At 34.9% G+C, this 16506-nt stretch overlaps 1 protein-coding gene and 1 pseudogene across 1 annotated transcript in view; both read left to right on the top strand.

Moving 5' to 3' along the window:
• Positions 1-16506, top strand: part of CRY1 (cryptochrome circadian regulator 1) — a 95420-nt gene that overhangs the window by 77036 nt on the left and 1878 nt on the right. Inside the window, exons 3-10 of the mRNA XM_030320447.1 lie at positions 3713-3855; positions 6849-7033; positions 7433-7521; positions 8306-8446; positions 8528-8839; positions 10838-10989; positions 11226-11428; positions 11535-11630. Of these exons, the coding sequence (XP_030176307.1) occupies positions 3713-3855; positions 6849-7033; positions 7433-7521; positions 8306-8446; positions 8528-8839; positions 10838-10989; positions 11226-11428; positions 11535-11630 (1321 nt within the window). The remainder of the gene's footprint in view (positions 1-3712; positions 3856-6848; positions 7034-7432; positions 7522-8305; positions 8447-8527; positions 8840-10837; positions 10990-11225; positions 11429-11534; positions 11631-16506) is intronic.
• On the top strand, positions 15001-15144 carry LOC115519639 (annotated as a pseudogene).

Raw genomic sequence — 16506 nt, 5'->3', positions numbered from 1 at the left:
AATTCTAATACCATACTCTAATATCAAAACCTGATAAAGAGATTTTAAGGAAAAAAAGGGGGGGATAGCCAAATGTCTCCCAGAAACAGACTCAGATATTCTTAATAATATATTAACAAATTGAAATTAGCAATATTTTTAAACAATACTACATCATGATCCAGTGAGGTTTATTCCAGGAATACAAAACTGGTTCAACATTATAAAAATCAATTAAAATAATTCTTCCTAGTAATAGAATAAAGGAAAATATATTATGATTATCTCAATAGATGAAGAAAAAGCATTTGACAGAATTCAACATTGATTTATGATTAAAAATACCTTTAAACTAGGAATAGAAAATTTGTAAGTGTTAATTTGATAAAGGTTGTCTATAAGAAAACATAACTAATGTCATTCTTAATGGTGATATATTGAGTACTTTCTGCCTAAGATAAGGAGTAAAGCAAGGATATGTACTTTTACCACTTACTGAAAGCTAACCAGTGTAATTGGGAAGGAAAGAGAGTAGATAGTTAGCTTACTAGCTTATTACCCTCTTCCCCATATTTCCTATCATAGCATTATATTTTTTTCTAATTGTTAGTACTTTTTAAATTTATCTCCAGATTATCAATCTTCCTCAGTAAGCTCCAGGAAGGAGGGACCTAGTGTTATATCTGGCCTGTATTAAGAATTATAGTATTTGACGTATGAGTGAATACATTTAATGTTTGGGGAACCTTCTCTTCTGTATCTTTTCATATTTATTGTGGAGAGATAATCACTAATTTATCCCCAGAGAAGAAGTTAAAGATTTCATTGGTGAGTTTAGTAGAAGGACCTACGTGAGCATAGCTCAGATTGTACCTTTTCTTCACTTGCTAAGAACACATATCCTATTCTCTTCTCCTGAGCCATAAATTTTATAGGGGAGCCCCCATTGCAGGGAAGGTGTTGCTTATCATTGGGTGGGTAAATCTGTTTTATTCAGGGATGAAATATTCTCAAGCTTACCTGCCCATAAACCTAGTATGTTTTCTCCAATTCTTCTTTACTAGTAATGTGGTCTATATTTTGATCTTTAACTGTGATTTATGTTCCCTTCCTTTACAAGGAAAAAGGGAAGGGAGTGTTACTGAGTCATCTTAAACTCTATCATCTATCTAAAAACTTATTTATAAAAAAATCATAGAGGGGCGCCTGGGTAGCTCAGTCGGTTAAGTGTCCGACTCTTGATTTTGGCTCAGGTCATGATCTCATGGTTTGTGGGATTGAGCCCCATGTTAGGCTCAGCACTGACAGCATGGAGCCTGCTTGGGCTTCTCTGTATCCCTCTCTCTCTCTGCCCCTCTCCTACTCATGTTCTCTCTCTCACTCAATAAGTAAACATTTAAAAAATCATAGAATTTTTAACTACTACTTAGGAAAAAAAAGTTGTAACATAAAAGGCAGAGAAAGGTTGCTATCATTAAAATATAAGGAGCTCTTACAAGTCCGAAGAGAAAAATTCATTGCCATAGAAAACCAAGCAAACATAAGCTGCAACTCACAAAAGAAGAAATATCCGAATGGCTAGTAATAATAGCTGCCATTCATTGAAGACTTACTGTATACTATGTCCTTAACAATTTACTTGCATTATGTCATGTAAACAGTAACAATGGTTTTTTTTGTTTGTTTTACTGTAGCAAATACATAGTTTTTATTATATGCTAGCTACTCTAAGCACATTACTTACAATCTACCTATTTTATAAACGAGGAAGCAGGCAGGAGGAGTTTAGCCATTTGTGCAAATAGTTGAGCCAGTCTTTTAACTCAGGAGGTCTGAGTTTAGAGCCTATGTGTGTGTTTTTTTTTTAACATTTATTTTATTTTTGAGAGAGTGGATGTGTGTGTGCATGCGTGAGGGAAGGACAGAGAGAGAGGGGGACAGAGGATCCAAAATCAGGCTCTGTGCTGACAGAAGAGAGCCAAATGCAGGGCTCAAACTCACCAACCATGAGATTGTGACCAAGCTGAAGTCAGAAGCTTAACTGACTGAGCCACCCAGGTGCCCTTAGATCCTGGGTTTTTTTAAATGCTACTTTATACTTCTTGTCCATAAAACAAAGAAATATAATGCTTTCCTACTCATTTTAATTTTATTTTTAAATTTCAAAAACAGTACGTGATTGTACTAACAAATGTGAACAGTGCAACTATGTGTAAAATAAAAAATAATTACTTTATTTGCACTCCTAAATTCTACTCTTCAAAGGTAAAAGCTGTTGATCACTTGATATGCATTCTTCAAGGTTTTCAAGAAAATAAAATTTAAAAATTTTAGAAATTATTTTTCTGTTTATTCCATGTGTATGTATGTGTTTTTTTTTTTTTAAAAAAAAACCTTGAACACATGCTATTGGCAAGTGTATGGGGAGCAAGCACTTTGGTGTACTGCTGATGAGAGTGTAAATTGGTACACTATATCTGGTGGAAAATTTGGTGTGTCTATAAAAATTTTAAATGTGCTTACCTTATCCATTCATTGTTTTTCAAGGGACTGTTTCTAGGAAAAATAGAACAAATGCCCCAGAATGTTTAAGATGAACACATAAAGATAAGGATAGACACTGCATGGTTTATAGTAGCAATTTTTTTTTTTAATCACACCATTGGAAACAGCCCTTGTCTAAACTGTCCAGGTTTAGAGAATTAGTGTGTTTACTATATAATTAGTTAACTAATGGTAGAATTGCTGTTGATTTTTTTTTTCTTTGTAAGATATATCAGAGTAGATTTTAGAATTAAAAAGAAAAGCTACTACCCGCTGGGGAAATCAGTTAATTACCTGAAGTCACAGTCTCCACACTGAAAATCACTATAAGGAGATGTGTACATAACTTATCAATATAGCACCTGATACTCACTAAATATCTGGTATTATTATTACTATCTCTGTATCTCCACAGTTAGCATTTTTTGGTAATCAGAAATAACAAATTACAAAAGAGTACCTCAGCAAAGCATTGTGTATACCATATTAACTATCAAAGGTTTATGAAAGACCAATTCTTAGAATCAACAGACATAAATTCAGGTATTCTGGCTCTTTGTGAACATGGGCAAGTCCCTAAATTTTTAAAATAATCTTGGGGCGCCTGGGTGGCGCAGTCGGTTGGGCGTCCGACTTCAGCCAGGTCACGATCTCGCGGTCCGTGAGTTCGAGCCCCGCGTCAGGCTCTGGGCTGATGGCTCAGAGCCTGGAGCCTGTTTCCGATTCTGTGTCTCCCTCTCTCTCTGCCCCTCCCCCGTTCATGCTCTGTCTCTCTGTGTCCCCAAAAAATAAATAAACGTTGAAAAAAAATTTTTTTAAATAATCCTATCTGCCAAATGGAGATACCAACCAAAGAGGTAAACTGAGGATTATTTTGAGGAACAAATGTAAATTATTTGAAAAGTAGAGTGCTATACAAACACATTTAGTGTAGGAAGCTGGTTTTAAGCATATTATTAGATTGTCTAATGCCTAGTACAATGCTTGAAATCTAATCACTATACATTTCTTAACATATTTTTGAATTTATAAATTGTGTGGTTTCTTCCTGCATATTCAAAGTTTGATTTATGTATAATAATTTCATATGTAGAGTTTGAGCTTATCACTTTTTCCAGAATGTGTTGTTGTAATAGAAAAAATAATTATTAAAATTTGTGTACATTTTTGTCCGTTTTTCTTACTTTAGGAATGGAACATTACTAAACTTTCAATTGAGTATGATTCTGAGCCCTTTGGAAAGGAACGAGATGCAGCCATTAAGAAACTGGCTACTGAAGCTGGAGTAGAAGTTATTGTACGAATTTCACATACATTATATGACCTGGACAAGTAAGTTTTTCTTTTATTCTGGTAGAATATACATAACATAAAATTTGTTATCTCAACCATTTTTAAGCATACAGTTTAGTGGTATTAAGCACATGGACCAGTAAGTTTTAACCTGTGGGACTTAAGTTTGTGAAATGAAAATAACAACATACACATAGAATTGTGGGAGAATTAAATGAATGTATGTTAAGTCCTTAGCCTTTTAACTGCTGTGATTTTTTATTTACTCAATGAGAGATGCCAAAATTACAGGCACATTTAGTGCATAAGACAAAAATACTCAGAATTTCACTTTCAAAACTATTATGAGTATCACATAATTTTCCTTGACTGTTCTAACTCAACCTGTGGTCTTGCCTTTCAGGGCTCTTAGTAATATTAATCTCATAGTTTATATGATATAAAGCTATGCTACGCTTTGATATGTTCAGTATGATTGTCTTAAATTATTTTATTTCATGCATGTATATCTTTTTTTAATGTTTATTTATTTATTGTGAGAGAGTTAGAAAGAACATTTACACAAGTGTGCAAACAGGGGAGGGGCAGAGAGAGAGAGAAGGAATCCCGGGGGGGCCTGATCCCATGAACCATGCATGACCAGAGCTGAAACCAAGAGTCAGATGCTTATCTAACTGAGCCATCCAGGTGCCTCTCCTGTATGTATACCTTGTCTGGATTTTAATTTCAGATGCAAATTGTATGTAATACTACTTTGCATAGCTGTAGTCCTCTAAAATGTGGCATAATATCTTATTTCTCAAAGTGTTTTTTTTTTTAAATATCATTTCTTGGTGATGCTTTGTCCAAAAAAACTTCTGTGGTAAGTTTAAATTTAGAAAGTATTTATATTCTTTGAATTTTGAAGGTTTATAAGATTCATTAGCGTACTAACTTTTGGGATACTGTCATCCTTACAAGTGCTGAACTTGAAATCTCATAATTTATGTACCTTTTAAATACTTTTTTAGTTCTTTACTCATTTTATCTAGTTAATAAAGCTAATTCTATAAGTTACATGAAAAACTAGTTAATTTTGTTCTACTTTTCCAAATGTATAAAAACTGTAGTTTGATTCAGGCAGGGGTCTTATTTGATATTAAGCCGAAAGTCATATATCTCTTATATATATATATATATCTTATTGTTTTTGGTGCAATTATAAATGAGATTATTTTCTTAATTTCACTTCCAAATTCATTCCATGAGGCCAGTTCAGCCTGATACCAAAGCCAGATAAAGACCAAAAAAAAAAAAAAAAAAAAAAGAACTACAGGCCAATATTTCTTATGAATATAGATGCAGAAATTCTCAAGAAAATATTAGCAAATCAATTTCAGCAATACATTAAAAAAATCATACATCACGATCAAGTGCAGTTTATTCCAGAGATGCAGGGGTGGCTCAATATTCGCAAAAAATCAACATGATACATCACACCAATAAGAGAAAGGATTAAAACCATTATTATCATTTTAATAGATGCATAAAAAGCATTTTACAAAGTACAACATCCACTCATGATAAAAACCTTCTGCAAAGTAGGTCTAGAGAGAATGCATCTCAACATAATAAAGCCTTGTATGAAAAACTCATAGTCAACATTATATTTAATTGTGAAAAACTGAGAGCTTTTCCCCTAAAGTTAGGAACAAGACAAGGATATCCACTCTCACCGTTTTTATTCAACATAGTACTGGAATTCCTAGCCACAGCAGTTAGGCAACATAAAGAAACAAAAGGCATCCAAATTGATAAAGAAGAAGTAAAACTCTTGACTATTTGTAGATGCCATGATACTGTATATAAAAATCCCTAAAGATTCCACCAAAACACTACTAGAACTGATAAATGAATTCAGTAAAGTTACAGGTTATAAAATCAGTGTGCAGAAATCTTTTTGCATTCTTATACACCATTAAGGAAAAATGGAATTTAAGAAGACAAATGAGCATAAGGAAAAAGAGAGGCAAAGCAAGAAACAGACTCTCAACTATAGAGAATAAACTGATGGTTACCAGAGGGGGAGGTGGCTGGGAGGATGGGTTAAATAGGTGATGGAGATTAAGGAGGACACTTGTGATGAACACTGGGTGTTGTATGAAGTGTTGAATCACTAAAGTATACACTTCAACCTAATATAATACAGTATGTTAACTAACTGGAATTTAAGTTAAAAACTTTGTAAAAATGTACTACATTTGGATTAAGGAAACCTTGATTTCCTATTTATTAGTTATGCAACCTTGACTAACTTATTTAACTCTTTCAGTAGGCTCTAGTTTTTGATCCATAAAATGAAGGAATTAGATTTTACAGTATTTCTTTATTAGGGCTAAATGTCAAGCAAATGGCCATCGTAAAAGAAAATAATTGGTTATTCCCAAATAGTGTCTGATCCAAACTACCATTGTCAAAGCTAATTTTTCTTTTTACTATAACTTGATTGAGGCAATCAGTGATCAGAAGTGAATGTAAAATGTACATAAGATACATATGCTGACATTTTAAACAAATGCATGATAAGCACAATAGAAAATAGCAAGTGATTGTCACTACAGTAATATAGAATCCTAATTAATGAGACTTGCTTATTGCTCCTTGATACTGTATTGGTCTGGTTTAGTTTTTACTGACGATTAAGAGATTCTTTGAGCTGAGTTTTAATGTTTTTACCTTTTCATATGTATTATTTTTATGTTATTGCCTTTAGGCTAATTTAGCTGCTTGTTTTTTTCACTCATAGATGTTTAGTGATACCCTTTGTCTTAAAGGTTTTGGTATTTGCATACTGTATATTTTTGACAAGTAGCAGATGTTTAAAAAATTGCGAGAATGGTTTTTAGATTCAATAACTACTTTAGTAATTTTCATGGTTGTATAAGGAGCTTACATCTGCCTAGAAGTCTTAAGTAATTAATTTTATTTTCTGATTTTAAGCCTTTTCAGAACTTAACCAGCCAAATTATATTTTTATTTTACTTTGTTATTAGGATCATTGAACTCAATGGTGGACAACCACCTCTTACTTATAAAAGATTCCAGACTCTCATCAGCAAAATGGAACCACTAGAGATACCCGTAGAGACAATTACTTCAGAACTAATAGAAAAGTGCACAACTCCTCTGTCTGATGACCATGATGAGAAATATGGAGTCCCTTCACTGGAAGAACTTGGTAGGTGTAAATGGTAATAAATGCATAGCTTAGGAGTTAATAAATCACTCAGAAAATCTCACTTCTAATTTGACATGTAAAGTATTTTGCATTAAGAGGGAAAGGAGAAAAAAATCTAAACGAAACTCTTAAACTAAGAAGTGATAAATCTGTACATTATTTATGTGTTCTATAAATGTGATCTATCTGTGATCACCTTAAGATGTTCATCCTAAAGAATAGAGACCATGATGTATCCTTATATATGAGGAGTTATCCAGGGCCATCAATTCATTTTTATGCTACTGTCATAAATTATTCTGCAAAGTATTTTTTTCCTACCTGTTGCGGTTCAATAAAAATTATTTTAGTTCCAGAAGAATATTTTTTCTTTTTTCTTTTTTTTGTTTTTTTTTTTAGGTTTTGATACAGATGGCTTACCCTCTGCAGTATGGCCAGGCGGAGAAACTGAAGCACTTACACGTTTGGAACGGCATTTGGAAAGAAAAGTATGATAACATAGATCATGCTTGTATTTCCAAACTGGCATCTAAAGAATAATTTCACTCTTTTTTAAAACCAAAAAGTAGACTGTTGAACAAGAGGAATTGAGAGAAATAGTTAAAACAGCACAGACCTAATTGTTTGAAAATTAACAACCATCTCTTCATTTAGATATTTTTTTTCCTCCTCTGCTGATTATTTCCTCTTTAGCTACTACCAATACTACCTCTTCTTTCTGTGTAAGCTGGTATCTGATGACCATAACTTTGAAGCTAAGATAAAGTTCTTCTATTTCACCTTTACCTCAGTGTCAAGGAGACAGGTTGAAAGTGCTCTCAGCTTCGTGTTAGGAATTTGAAGGTAATTTATTTCATATGAGTATGTGCTACACCAGGATGGCTAAAACAAAAGAATGCTTAATTGTATTCTGCTGTGTTTTTTATTAAAACATGATTGTGGCTGGGATAATAAGATATTATTCTCCAAGAAGTATGTAACTTTTTTTTGTTTTTGTTTTTGAGAGAGGTTAGAGAGTGTGAGCAGGGGAGGGGCTGAGGGAGAAGGAGAGAGAATCTGAAGCAGGCTCCATGCCCAGCACAGTGCCTGAAGCGGGGTTTGATCTCATGACCATGAGATCATGACCTGAGCAGAAATCAAGAGTTGGACACTCAACCGAGCCACCCAGACGCCCCAGAACTATGTAACTTTAAAGAAATATATATCAGTTTTAAATACTCTTTAAAATGGAAAAGGCAATTAGTTAGCATAATTCTCTCTGTGTATTTTCAGGCGTGGGTGGCAAACTTTGAAAGACCTCGAATGAATGCAAATTCACTGCTTGCTAGCCCTACTGGACTCAGTCCTTATCTTCGATTTGGTTGTTTGTCATGTCGACTATTTTACTTCAAACTAACAGATCTCTACAAAAAGGTACTATCTAAAACTGAAGCTTGATTTTCAGAATACTTTTTTAAAAATTGCTTATAATACTTATTTGCATTTTAACCTTAGGTAAAGAAGAACAGTTCCCCTCCCCTTTCCCTTTATGGGCAACTGTTATGGCGTGAATTTTTCTATACAGCAGCAACAAATAATCCACGCTTTGATAAAATGGAAGGAAACCCCATCTGTGTTCAGATTCCTTGGGATAAGAATCCTGAGGCTTTAGCAAAATGGGCAGAAGGACGGACAGGCTTTCCATGGATTGATGCCATCATGACACAGCTTCGTCAGGAGGGTTGGATTCACCATTTAGCCAGACATGCAGTTGCTTGCTTCCTGACCCGAGGTGACCTGTGGATTAGTTGGGAAGAAGGAATGAAAGTAAGTATTCCGCTAACTAATATGGTACAGTCTTACTTTGGAAGACTCTGTACTTTATTAAACAATTCCTATAAGTTGTCTATTACGTAGATTCGTTTATAGTCTAATTTTTTCAGTGGGTAAAGAATTTAAATCCCTAAAGAGGCACACTCTTGGAGAGCAGAATGGTATAATCAGATAGGAAAAATGTGAAAACTGGTTTGATTAACCTAAAGTCATTTCAGAGACTGAACCAGCCTAGCCATCAAGGGAACTATAAGGTTTAATAACACTCTGGACTTACTAGATTAACATATTTATAGGTGATTATTTCTACTACAAAAAAGGATTCACCTGGAATTCTTAGAAATATTGAATTTATATTGTAAAATTTTAAGCCTGTATGATTTTACTTCACTTCAAAATCACAGCTTTTTAGTAACCTAGTATGAAAGTGAAACATACTGCATTTTATGACATCATCTTGTGGTTATATGTAATAGGACTTGATTTACCTTCCTGTTTATAACATAACTTTCCCCTATCCAAGGACCATTTCTGATCCATTAAAAAAAATTTTTTTTAATGTTTGTTTATTTTTGAGAGTCAGGGTGCAAGCCAGGGAGGAGCAGAGAGAGGGAGACACAGAATCTGAAGCAGGCTCCAGGCTCTGAGCTGTCACCATGGAGCCCGATGCAGGGCTCAAACTCACGAACCATGAGATCATGATCTGAGCCAAAGTCAGACCCTCAACCAACTGAGCCACCCAGGCGCCCCATCTGATCCTTTTTTTGGGGTTTTTTGTTTTTTTTTTTTTGCATCTCCTATATTTCCTAGTACAAAGTTGTACGTGAGGTAGATGTTACAACAAACACTTAATGAATTTATAAAAATTCATTTTAACTTGGTCAAGGAATTCCAAATTTAAACTCTATAATGCTAGTGCATTTTTAAAGGTCATTTATATATATATTTATTTTATTTTATTTTTTTAATTTACATCCAAATTAGTTAGCATATAGTGCAACAATGATTTCAGGAGTAGATTTCTTAATGCCCCTTACCCATTTAGCCCATCCAGCCTTCCACAACCCCTCCAGCAACCCTTTGTTTGTTCTCCATATTTAAGAGTCTCTTCTGTTTTGTCCCCCTCCCTGTATTTATTTTTTGTTTCCTTTCCCTTATGTTCATCTTTTTTTTCTCTTAAAGTCCTCATATAAGTGAAGTCATATGATGTTTGTCTTTCTCTAATTTCACTTAGCATAAAATCCTCTAATTCCATCCACAAAGTTGCAAATGGCAAGATTTCATTCTTTTTGATTGCCGAGTAATACTCCATTGTCTATATATACCACATCTTCTTTATCCATCCATCCATCAATGGACATTTGGGCTCTTTCCATACTTTGGCTATTGTTGATAGTACTGTTTATAGTGCTATAAACATTGGTATGCATTTGTCCCTTCAAAACAGCATACCTATATCCCTTGGACAAATACCTAGTAGTGCAATTGCTGGGTCGTAAAATAGTTCTATTTTTAATTTTTTGAGGAACCTCCATACTGTTTTCTAGAGTGGCTGCACCAGCTTGCATTCCCATAAAGGTCATTTATATTTGAGTGCTCCCTCTATGTAGGCCAGTGGTACCAAGCTTCTAAAGTTTTGTTAGTGATTTATTTGGTAATATGTTTGCTTTCTCGAAAATGTTTACTGCTTTTTTCTTTCATTTTTTATTTGAATCGTTGACTTGAGTATTTTACTCTGGTCCCAATACCACCGGCAAAGATTAGAAAGGTGAATTCTATTCAGAAATTCACTTATATTACTGATATTTTTCTTTCCCTGAAATAACTCATTACAGAACAGAACATTGACAAAGAGGCTGACTTTAGAAAGTTTAATTTTATAGTTCTGTGCTAGATTTTCTTTTCCTTGACTTCTGATCTACAGAGACCTGGAAAATGGTTGCTTTGAGAATTATATGTGTACAAACTAATTGGTTACTGTTACTTCTGAAGGTATTTGAAGAATTATTGCTTGATGCAGATTGGAGCATAAATGCTGGAAGTTGGATGTGGCTGTCTTGTAGTTCCTTTTTCCAACAGTTTTTTCACTGCTATTGCCCTGTTGGTTTTGGTAGGAGAACAGATCCCAATGGAGACTATATCAGGTAAATCAAGGGTGATTTTTATTCAGTTTGGAATAACTAATCCAGGAAGAAATTTTTATGTTTAAGCAACACTTAAGGTTTTCCCCACTTATCATGGGCAGCAGAAATGAGGAGATGGGTAAACAAATCATTTAAATGGTATTAACTTGATTTTGATCATTCATAGCTAATAATTAGTTTGTTATAATTTGCTTATAGTTCATTTTATTAATAGTTTTTCTTCCTTCTCCCAAAAGGCGTTATTTGCCTGTCCTAAGAGGTTTCCCTGCAAAATATATCTATGATCCCTGGAATGCACCAGAAGGTATCCAAAAGGTAGCCAAATGTTTGATAGGAGTTAATTATCCTAAACCGATGGTGAACCATGCTGAGGCAAGCCGTTTGAATATTGAGAGGATGAAACAGATTTATCAGCAGCTTTCACGATATAGAGGACTAGGTATGTCAGCAATTACCTTTTGTTTGTTTCTTTGGCAGTTGTTTATGTGTACCTATCCTTGAATTTGATCTTGAGCATAACTTAATAGGAAATTTTTTCCCTTTAGGTCTTCTTGCATCAGTGCCTTCTAATCCTAATGGGAATGGAGGCCTCATGGGATATTCTCCTGGAGAAAATATTCCAGGTTGTAGCAGCAGTGGAAGTAAGTGAAAAGGAATTTTCTACACTTAGTAACATAGAGAGATTAATAATCAAATACATATTTATTGAATCCTCACTATATTTTTAAAAAATCTATCTTTTGTAATCTATCTTTGTATAGTAAGTTCTTTGTACACATACATACATGTGTATATACATGCACTCACACATGTATACCCTCATTTCATTAGTGACATTTTAGAGATGAAAAACATATTTACACATAGTAGAATTTAGGTCAAGAAGTTTTCTTGGAAGATTGTGGGGTGGATAGCAATTTGGGTAGGCAGATGAAGGAGAGAGCATTATGGACCTGGAAATGGGAGCAAGTGATTATGGAAAGATCCTGAGGATTTGACTTGCTATTAAAGCATTCTTCCCTCCAGTTTTTGTTCCATTTGAAAGGATTAGATACTTCTGAAGCATATCCATTTTTTCCCTCTACTTATCCTGTTTGTAGGCTTTTATCTTATAGTGTCTCACAAGGCATATCAAAGGTCAATATTCTATGTAACTTATATACAGATGTATTGAAGTATTTTTGTTCTTAAAATGAAACAAAGCATAATCTAATTATGATAATAATTAAAAAAGTTTTTTTTAAATGCTTATTTATTTTTGAGAGAGAGAGAGACACACACACACAGTGGGAGCAGGGGAGGGACAGAGAGAGAGGGAGACACAGAATCTGAAGCAGGCTTCAGGCTCTGAGCTGTCAGCACAGAGCCTGACATGGGCTTGAACCCACGAACTATGAGATCATGACCTGAGCCAAAGTCAGATGCTTAACCAACTGAGCCACCCAGGTGCCTCTGATAGTAATATGTTTTAGGTTTTATTTAATTTTTAATTTAATGTTTTTCCTTTTCTTTTTAATTTAGAGAGAAGGAGAGCCCAAGTGGGGCAGAGAGGCAGGCGGTGGGGAGGTGGGGGGTGGTGCGGGGAGAAAGAGAGAGAGAGAGAAAGAGGGAGAAAGAAAGAATCATAAGCAGGCTCCGTGCTCATTGCAGAGCCCGACGTGGGGCTCGATTCCACAATCCTGTGACCACAACCTGAGGCGAAATCAAGAGTCGGATGCTTAACCAACTGAACCACCCAGCCACCCTATTAATTTTTAACTTAATTTTTTTCCACTAAGAATACCCATTCAGGGGCACCTGGGTGACTCAGTCAGTTAAGCATCTGACTTCAGCTCAGGTCATTATCTCACAGCTTGTGAGTTCAAGCCCCACATCAGGCTCTATGCTGACAGCTCAGAGCCTAAAGCCTGCTTTGGTTTCTGTGTCTCCCTCTCTCTTTGCCCCTCCCCCACTCACACTCTGTCTGTCTCTCTCTCAAAAATAAATAAACATTTGGGGCGCCTGGGTGTCTCAGTCGGTAAGCGTCCAACTCTTGGTTTCAGCTCAGGTCATGATCTTTGAGGTTTTGTGGGTTCAGGCCCCACATTGGTTTCCAAGCTGACAGTGCGGAGCCTGCTTGGGATTCTCTGTCTCCCTCTCTCTGTTCCTCCCCGACTTGTGCTGTCTCTGTCTCTCTCAAAGTAAATAAATAAACTTAAAATTTTTTTTTTAAAAATAAACATTAAAAAAAAAGAGTGCCTAAGAAGTGACAGTAACAAGTGCTGTAAAGGATGTGTAGAGACTGGAACCCTCAAACGTTGTTGAGAGATGGGCTGTAAAATGTTATAGCCACTTTGGAAAAAGCTAAACATAAATTTAACTTACAACCCAGAAACTCCATTCCTAAGTGTCTGTCCAAAAGAAATGAAAACATGTCTACACGAAGACTTACGGAATCATAAGACTGTTTTCGATAGCTTCATTTATAATAAGTCAAAATGTACGTCTATGCAATGGAATATTAATTCATAAGAAGGAATAAAATGCTGGTACATGCTACATTATGGATAAACCTCAAAAATACTATGTTAAGTTAAAGAATCCAGACACAAAAGACCACATACTGCTCAATTCCACTTATATGAACTGTCCAGAAAAGGCATGCCTTTAAAAGAAACTAAGTTAATGGTTATCTTAGGTTTAGGGGTAGGAATGAGAATGAACGCAAATGGGCATGAAAATGTTCTAAAACTGGATTAGATTGTGGTGATGATTACACAACTCTGTAAATTTACTAAAAATTATTGTATACTTAAAACAGGTGAATTTTATGGTATGTAAATTATACCTCAAAACTGCTTAAAAAAACTATTCACTATAGAGAACTTGGGAAATTCAGAAAAATAGAAAACAGCAAATAAAAATCACCCACAATTCCATCCACTAGAGACAGTCATTATTAAATTTTTGGTATGTTTCCTTTGAATACATTTTCTATGCGATTTTTCCCCCCGTAGTGTCTTTAAGTTCGAATTTTATGAGTGAAAAATCCTTTTGGTGCTATTGATAGTGTAACATAAGAGGACTGTGATCATACAAACTTTTTGCCCTCAGAAAACATGGGATTTTTAGAAATAAGAAATATGGGAGTTTGTTTAAAGCTATTTTCATTCTAAGATTTGTCATCTTATATAATCTTGGCATTCGAAATTTAACCACTGTAATGTCCCTGAAGATACAGTTAATGTGGGGATTTCTGATTTTTATAAGCAGCTATGCTAGTCATAAGCCAGTTGATTCAGCAAAGCTCTTTGCTCTACTCATTGTCTCTTGTACTGTTATTCTTGTGACAATATAACTTACTGCATTTTTTATGGGGAAGTTATAGGCAGTTGAGATATTCATCACTTTAGGGACTCAGGAAGAGTCTAAGTGCCTGCTTATCATTTAGCCCTCTAAAGAAATAAAATGCCATCTTAAGAAAATTCTGAATGTATTTATTGAACTTATTAATTTACCACCTCCTCTTCAAAAGTAGCCACTCTCCCAATTTCTAATACTATAATTTTTGCCCATTTTTGCACTTTATAGAATCCTATAGTTTGTAATCTTTTTTTTTTTTTTGGCCTGGCTGGTTTCACTCAGTATTTCGTTTATGAGATTATTCTCATTTATCTTAGAACTGGAAGAAGAATGAATTTGATTAACTTGAGAAAATGAGGTGACTAGTCTGTGATTTAGCCTACCTCTGTGAATCTTCCAGTAAAATTGACTTTTCCTTCTTCAGTGTCCCCACTGTGTGCTATAAAAACTTCCCTCCTAGAACCTAGTAACACTTATTTGTACTTAGTGATTTTATGTATCTGTCATCTACTTGACTGTAAATGCTTTGAAGACAAGACCTCATGTCTTAGTAATATTTGTATCCCTAGTACCTGTTATAGCCTTTAGCATAAACAAGCATGCAACAAATGTATAAAGTATGAATAAATATGATAGTTGAAAGTTATTTGTTGAAGCTTTCTTGGTTCTATCACTTCTCGGCCTTTTGGCTAAGATCAAGTGAAGTTTTCTTGATTGTAAAATATATGATATATATATATATATATATATATATATATATACACACACACACATATAAATGGTTAGCACTTAACCACTTTAAATGTATAATTCAGTGGAATTAAGTCCATTCATGTTGTTACGTGAAGTTTTAAATAAATCTTGTACTGGGGCGCCTGGGTAGCTCAGTCAGTTAAGTGTCCAACTTCAGCTCAGGTCATGACCTCACAGTTTGTGAGTTCAAGCCCTGCATCAGGCTCTGATACTGACAGCTCAGAGCCTGGAGCCTGCTTTGGGTTCTGTGTCTGCCTCTCTCTCTGCCCCTCCCCCACTCACACTCTGTCTCTGTCTCGAGAATAAACATTAAAAAAAAATTTTTTTTTAAATAAATCTTGTACAATAATGGAAGGCGACAAGTATCACTATTAGGGGAAGCCCTGCCAATGGTAAAACCAGGAGTAGCACCATTCAGTGGTAAATTTGCCATAGTCCAGAGTCTGACCTTCAGCCTTAACAGCCTTACAAGTCCCAAGAACTGAGGGTTTTTAATTTAATTAGAGGTGACCATTCTGTGAAAAGCACACTAGAAGTTTAAAAATCAGGGCGATTGTTGTGATGAGCACTGGGTGTTGTATGTAAGTGATGAGTCACTGAATTCTCCTCCTGAAACCAATATTGCACTGTATATTAACTAAAATTTAAACGAAAAAATAAAAATCATGTGACTTAAAATATCAAGGAAGACTAGTTCATTATTTATGGTGGAGGTATCCCTTTCCAATGATAGAAGGCTTCATCCCTGATCCACTTTCCCGATTTTGAGTACTTTGAAAAGCTGAATTCTTTATCCAGAGGAAGTTGATGAGCATGAAACTATAATAAAAAATAAGTATATTATCTTGCTCAGACCAAGGTAACCTCTCTGTAGGGGCTAGAATGTTCATATTTGTCCATTATCTAGACACACTGACAAAAATGTTTCTCTAGAACCTATTTCCTGGGCCAACCCATTCTCCTGTGACACTGGTTCTTTTTAGAAGGGTTGATACAATTGCTAGGTAACTGCCATGTTGTTTCTGAATTCTTGTGTGATTTGAATTGTTAAATTCTCATCTGGCAGGCCCTTATTCACTTATCTCCAAGGGCATATGTTTTGGACAGGCTCTGAGGGGAGAATGTGGAATAGAGGCACAAGAGGTGAAAGAAGGATATATATCTCACTGTTGCCCTATATTTTCCTTCTATGATCAAGTGTCTCGTTGTCATGCAGTAAATAAATGTTTTTTAGAAAATGATTATTAGTGATTTTGCCTTTGAGCCAAAAGTCAACATTTCTATGACCCTAAGTTTAAGTTTTCCTGATTTGAGCATATGGTTTTTGGTTCATATGAAGGATTGGGGTTTAGTCTGAAAAAGCATAAATGCCCTAATACAGTTACTAAAAATTGGATTTGTAGTCTTAATACATACAACTTA

The sequence above is a fragment of the Lynx canadensis genome, chromosome B4, assembly GCF_007474595.2.
Source record: "Lynx canadensis isolate LIC74 chromosome B4, mLynCan4.pri.v2, whole genome shotgun sequence".
In the NCBI taxonomy this organism is placed as follows: Eukaryota; Metazoa; Chordata; class Mammalia; order Carnivora; family Felidae; genus Lynx; species Lynx canadensis.
The sequence above is the reverse complement of the archived record's forward strand: the minus strand, read 5'-3'. Positions and strand labels throughout refer to the sequence as shown.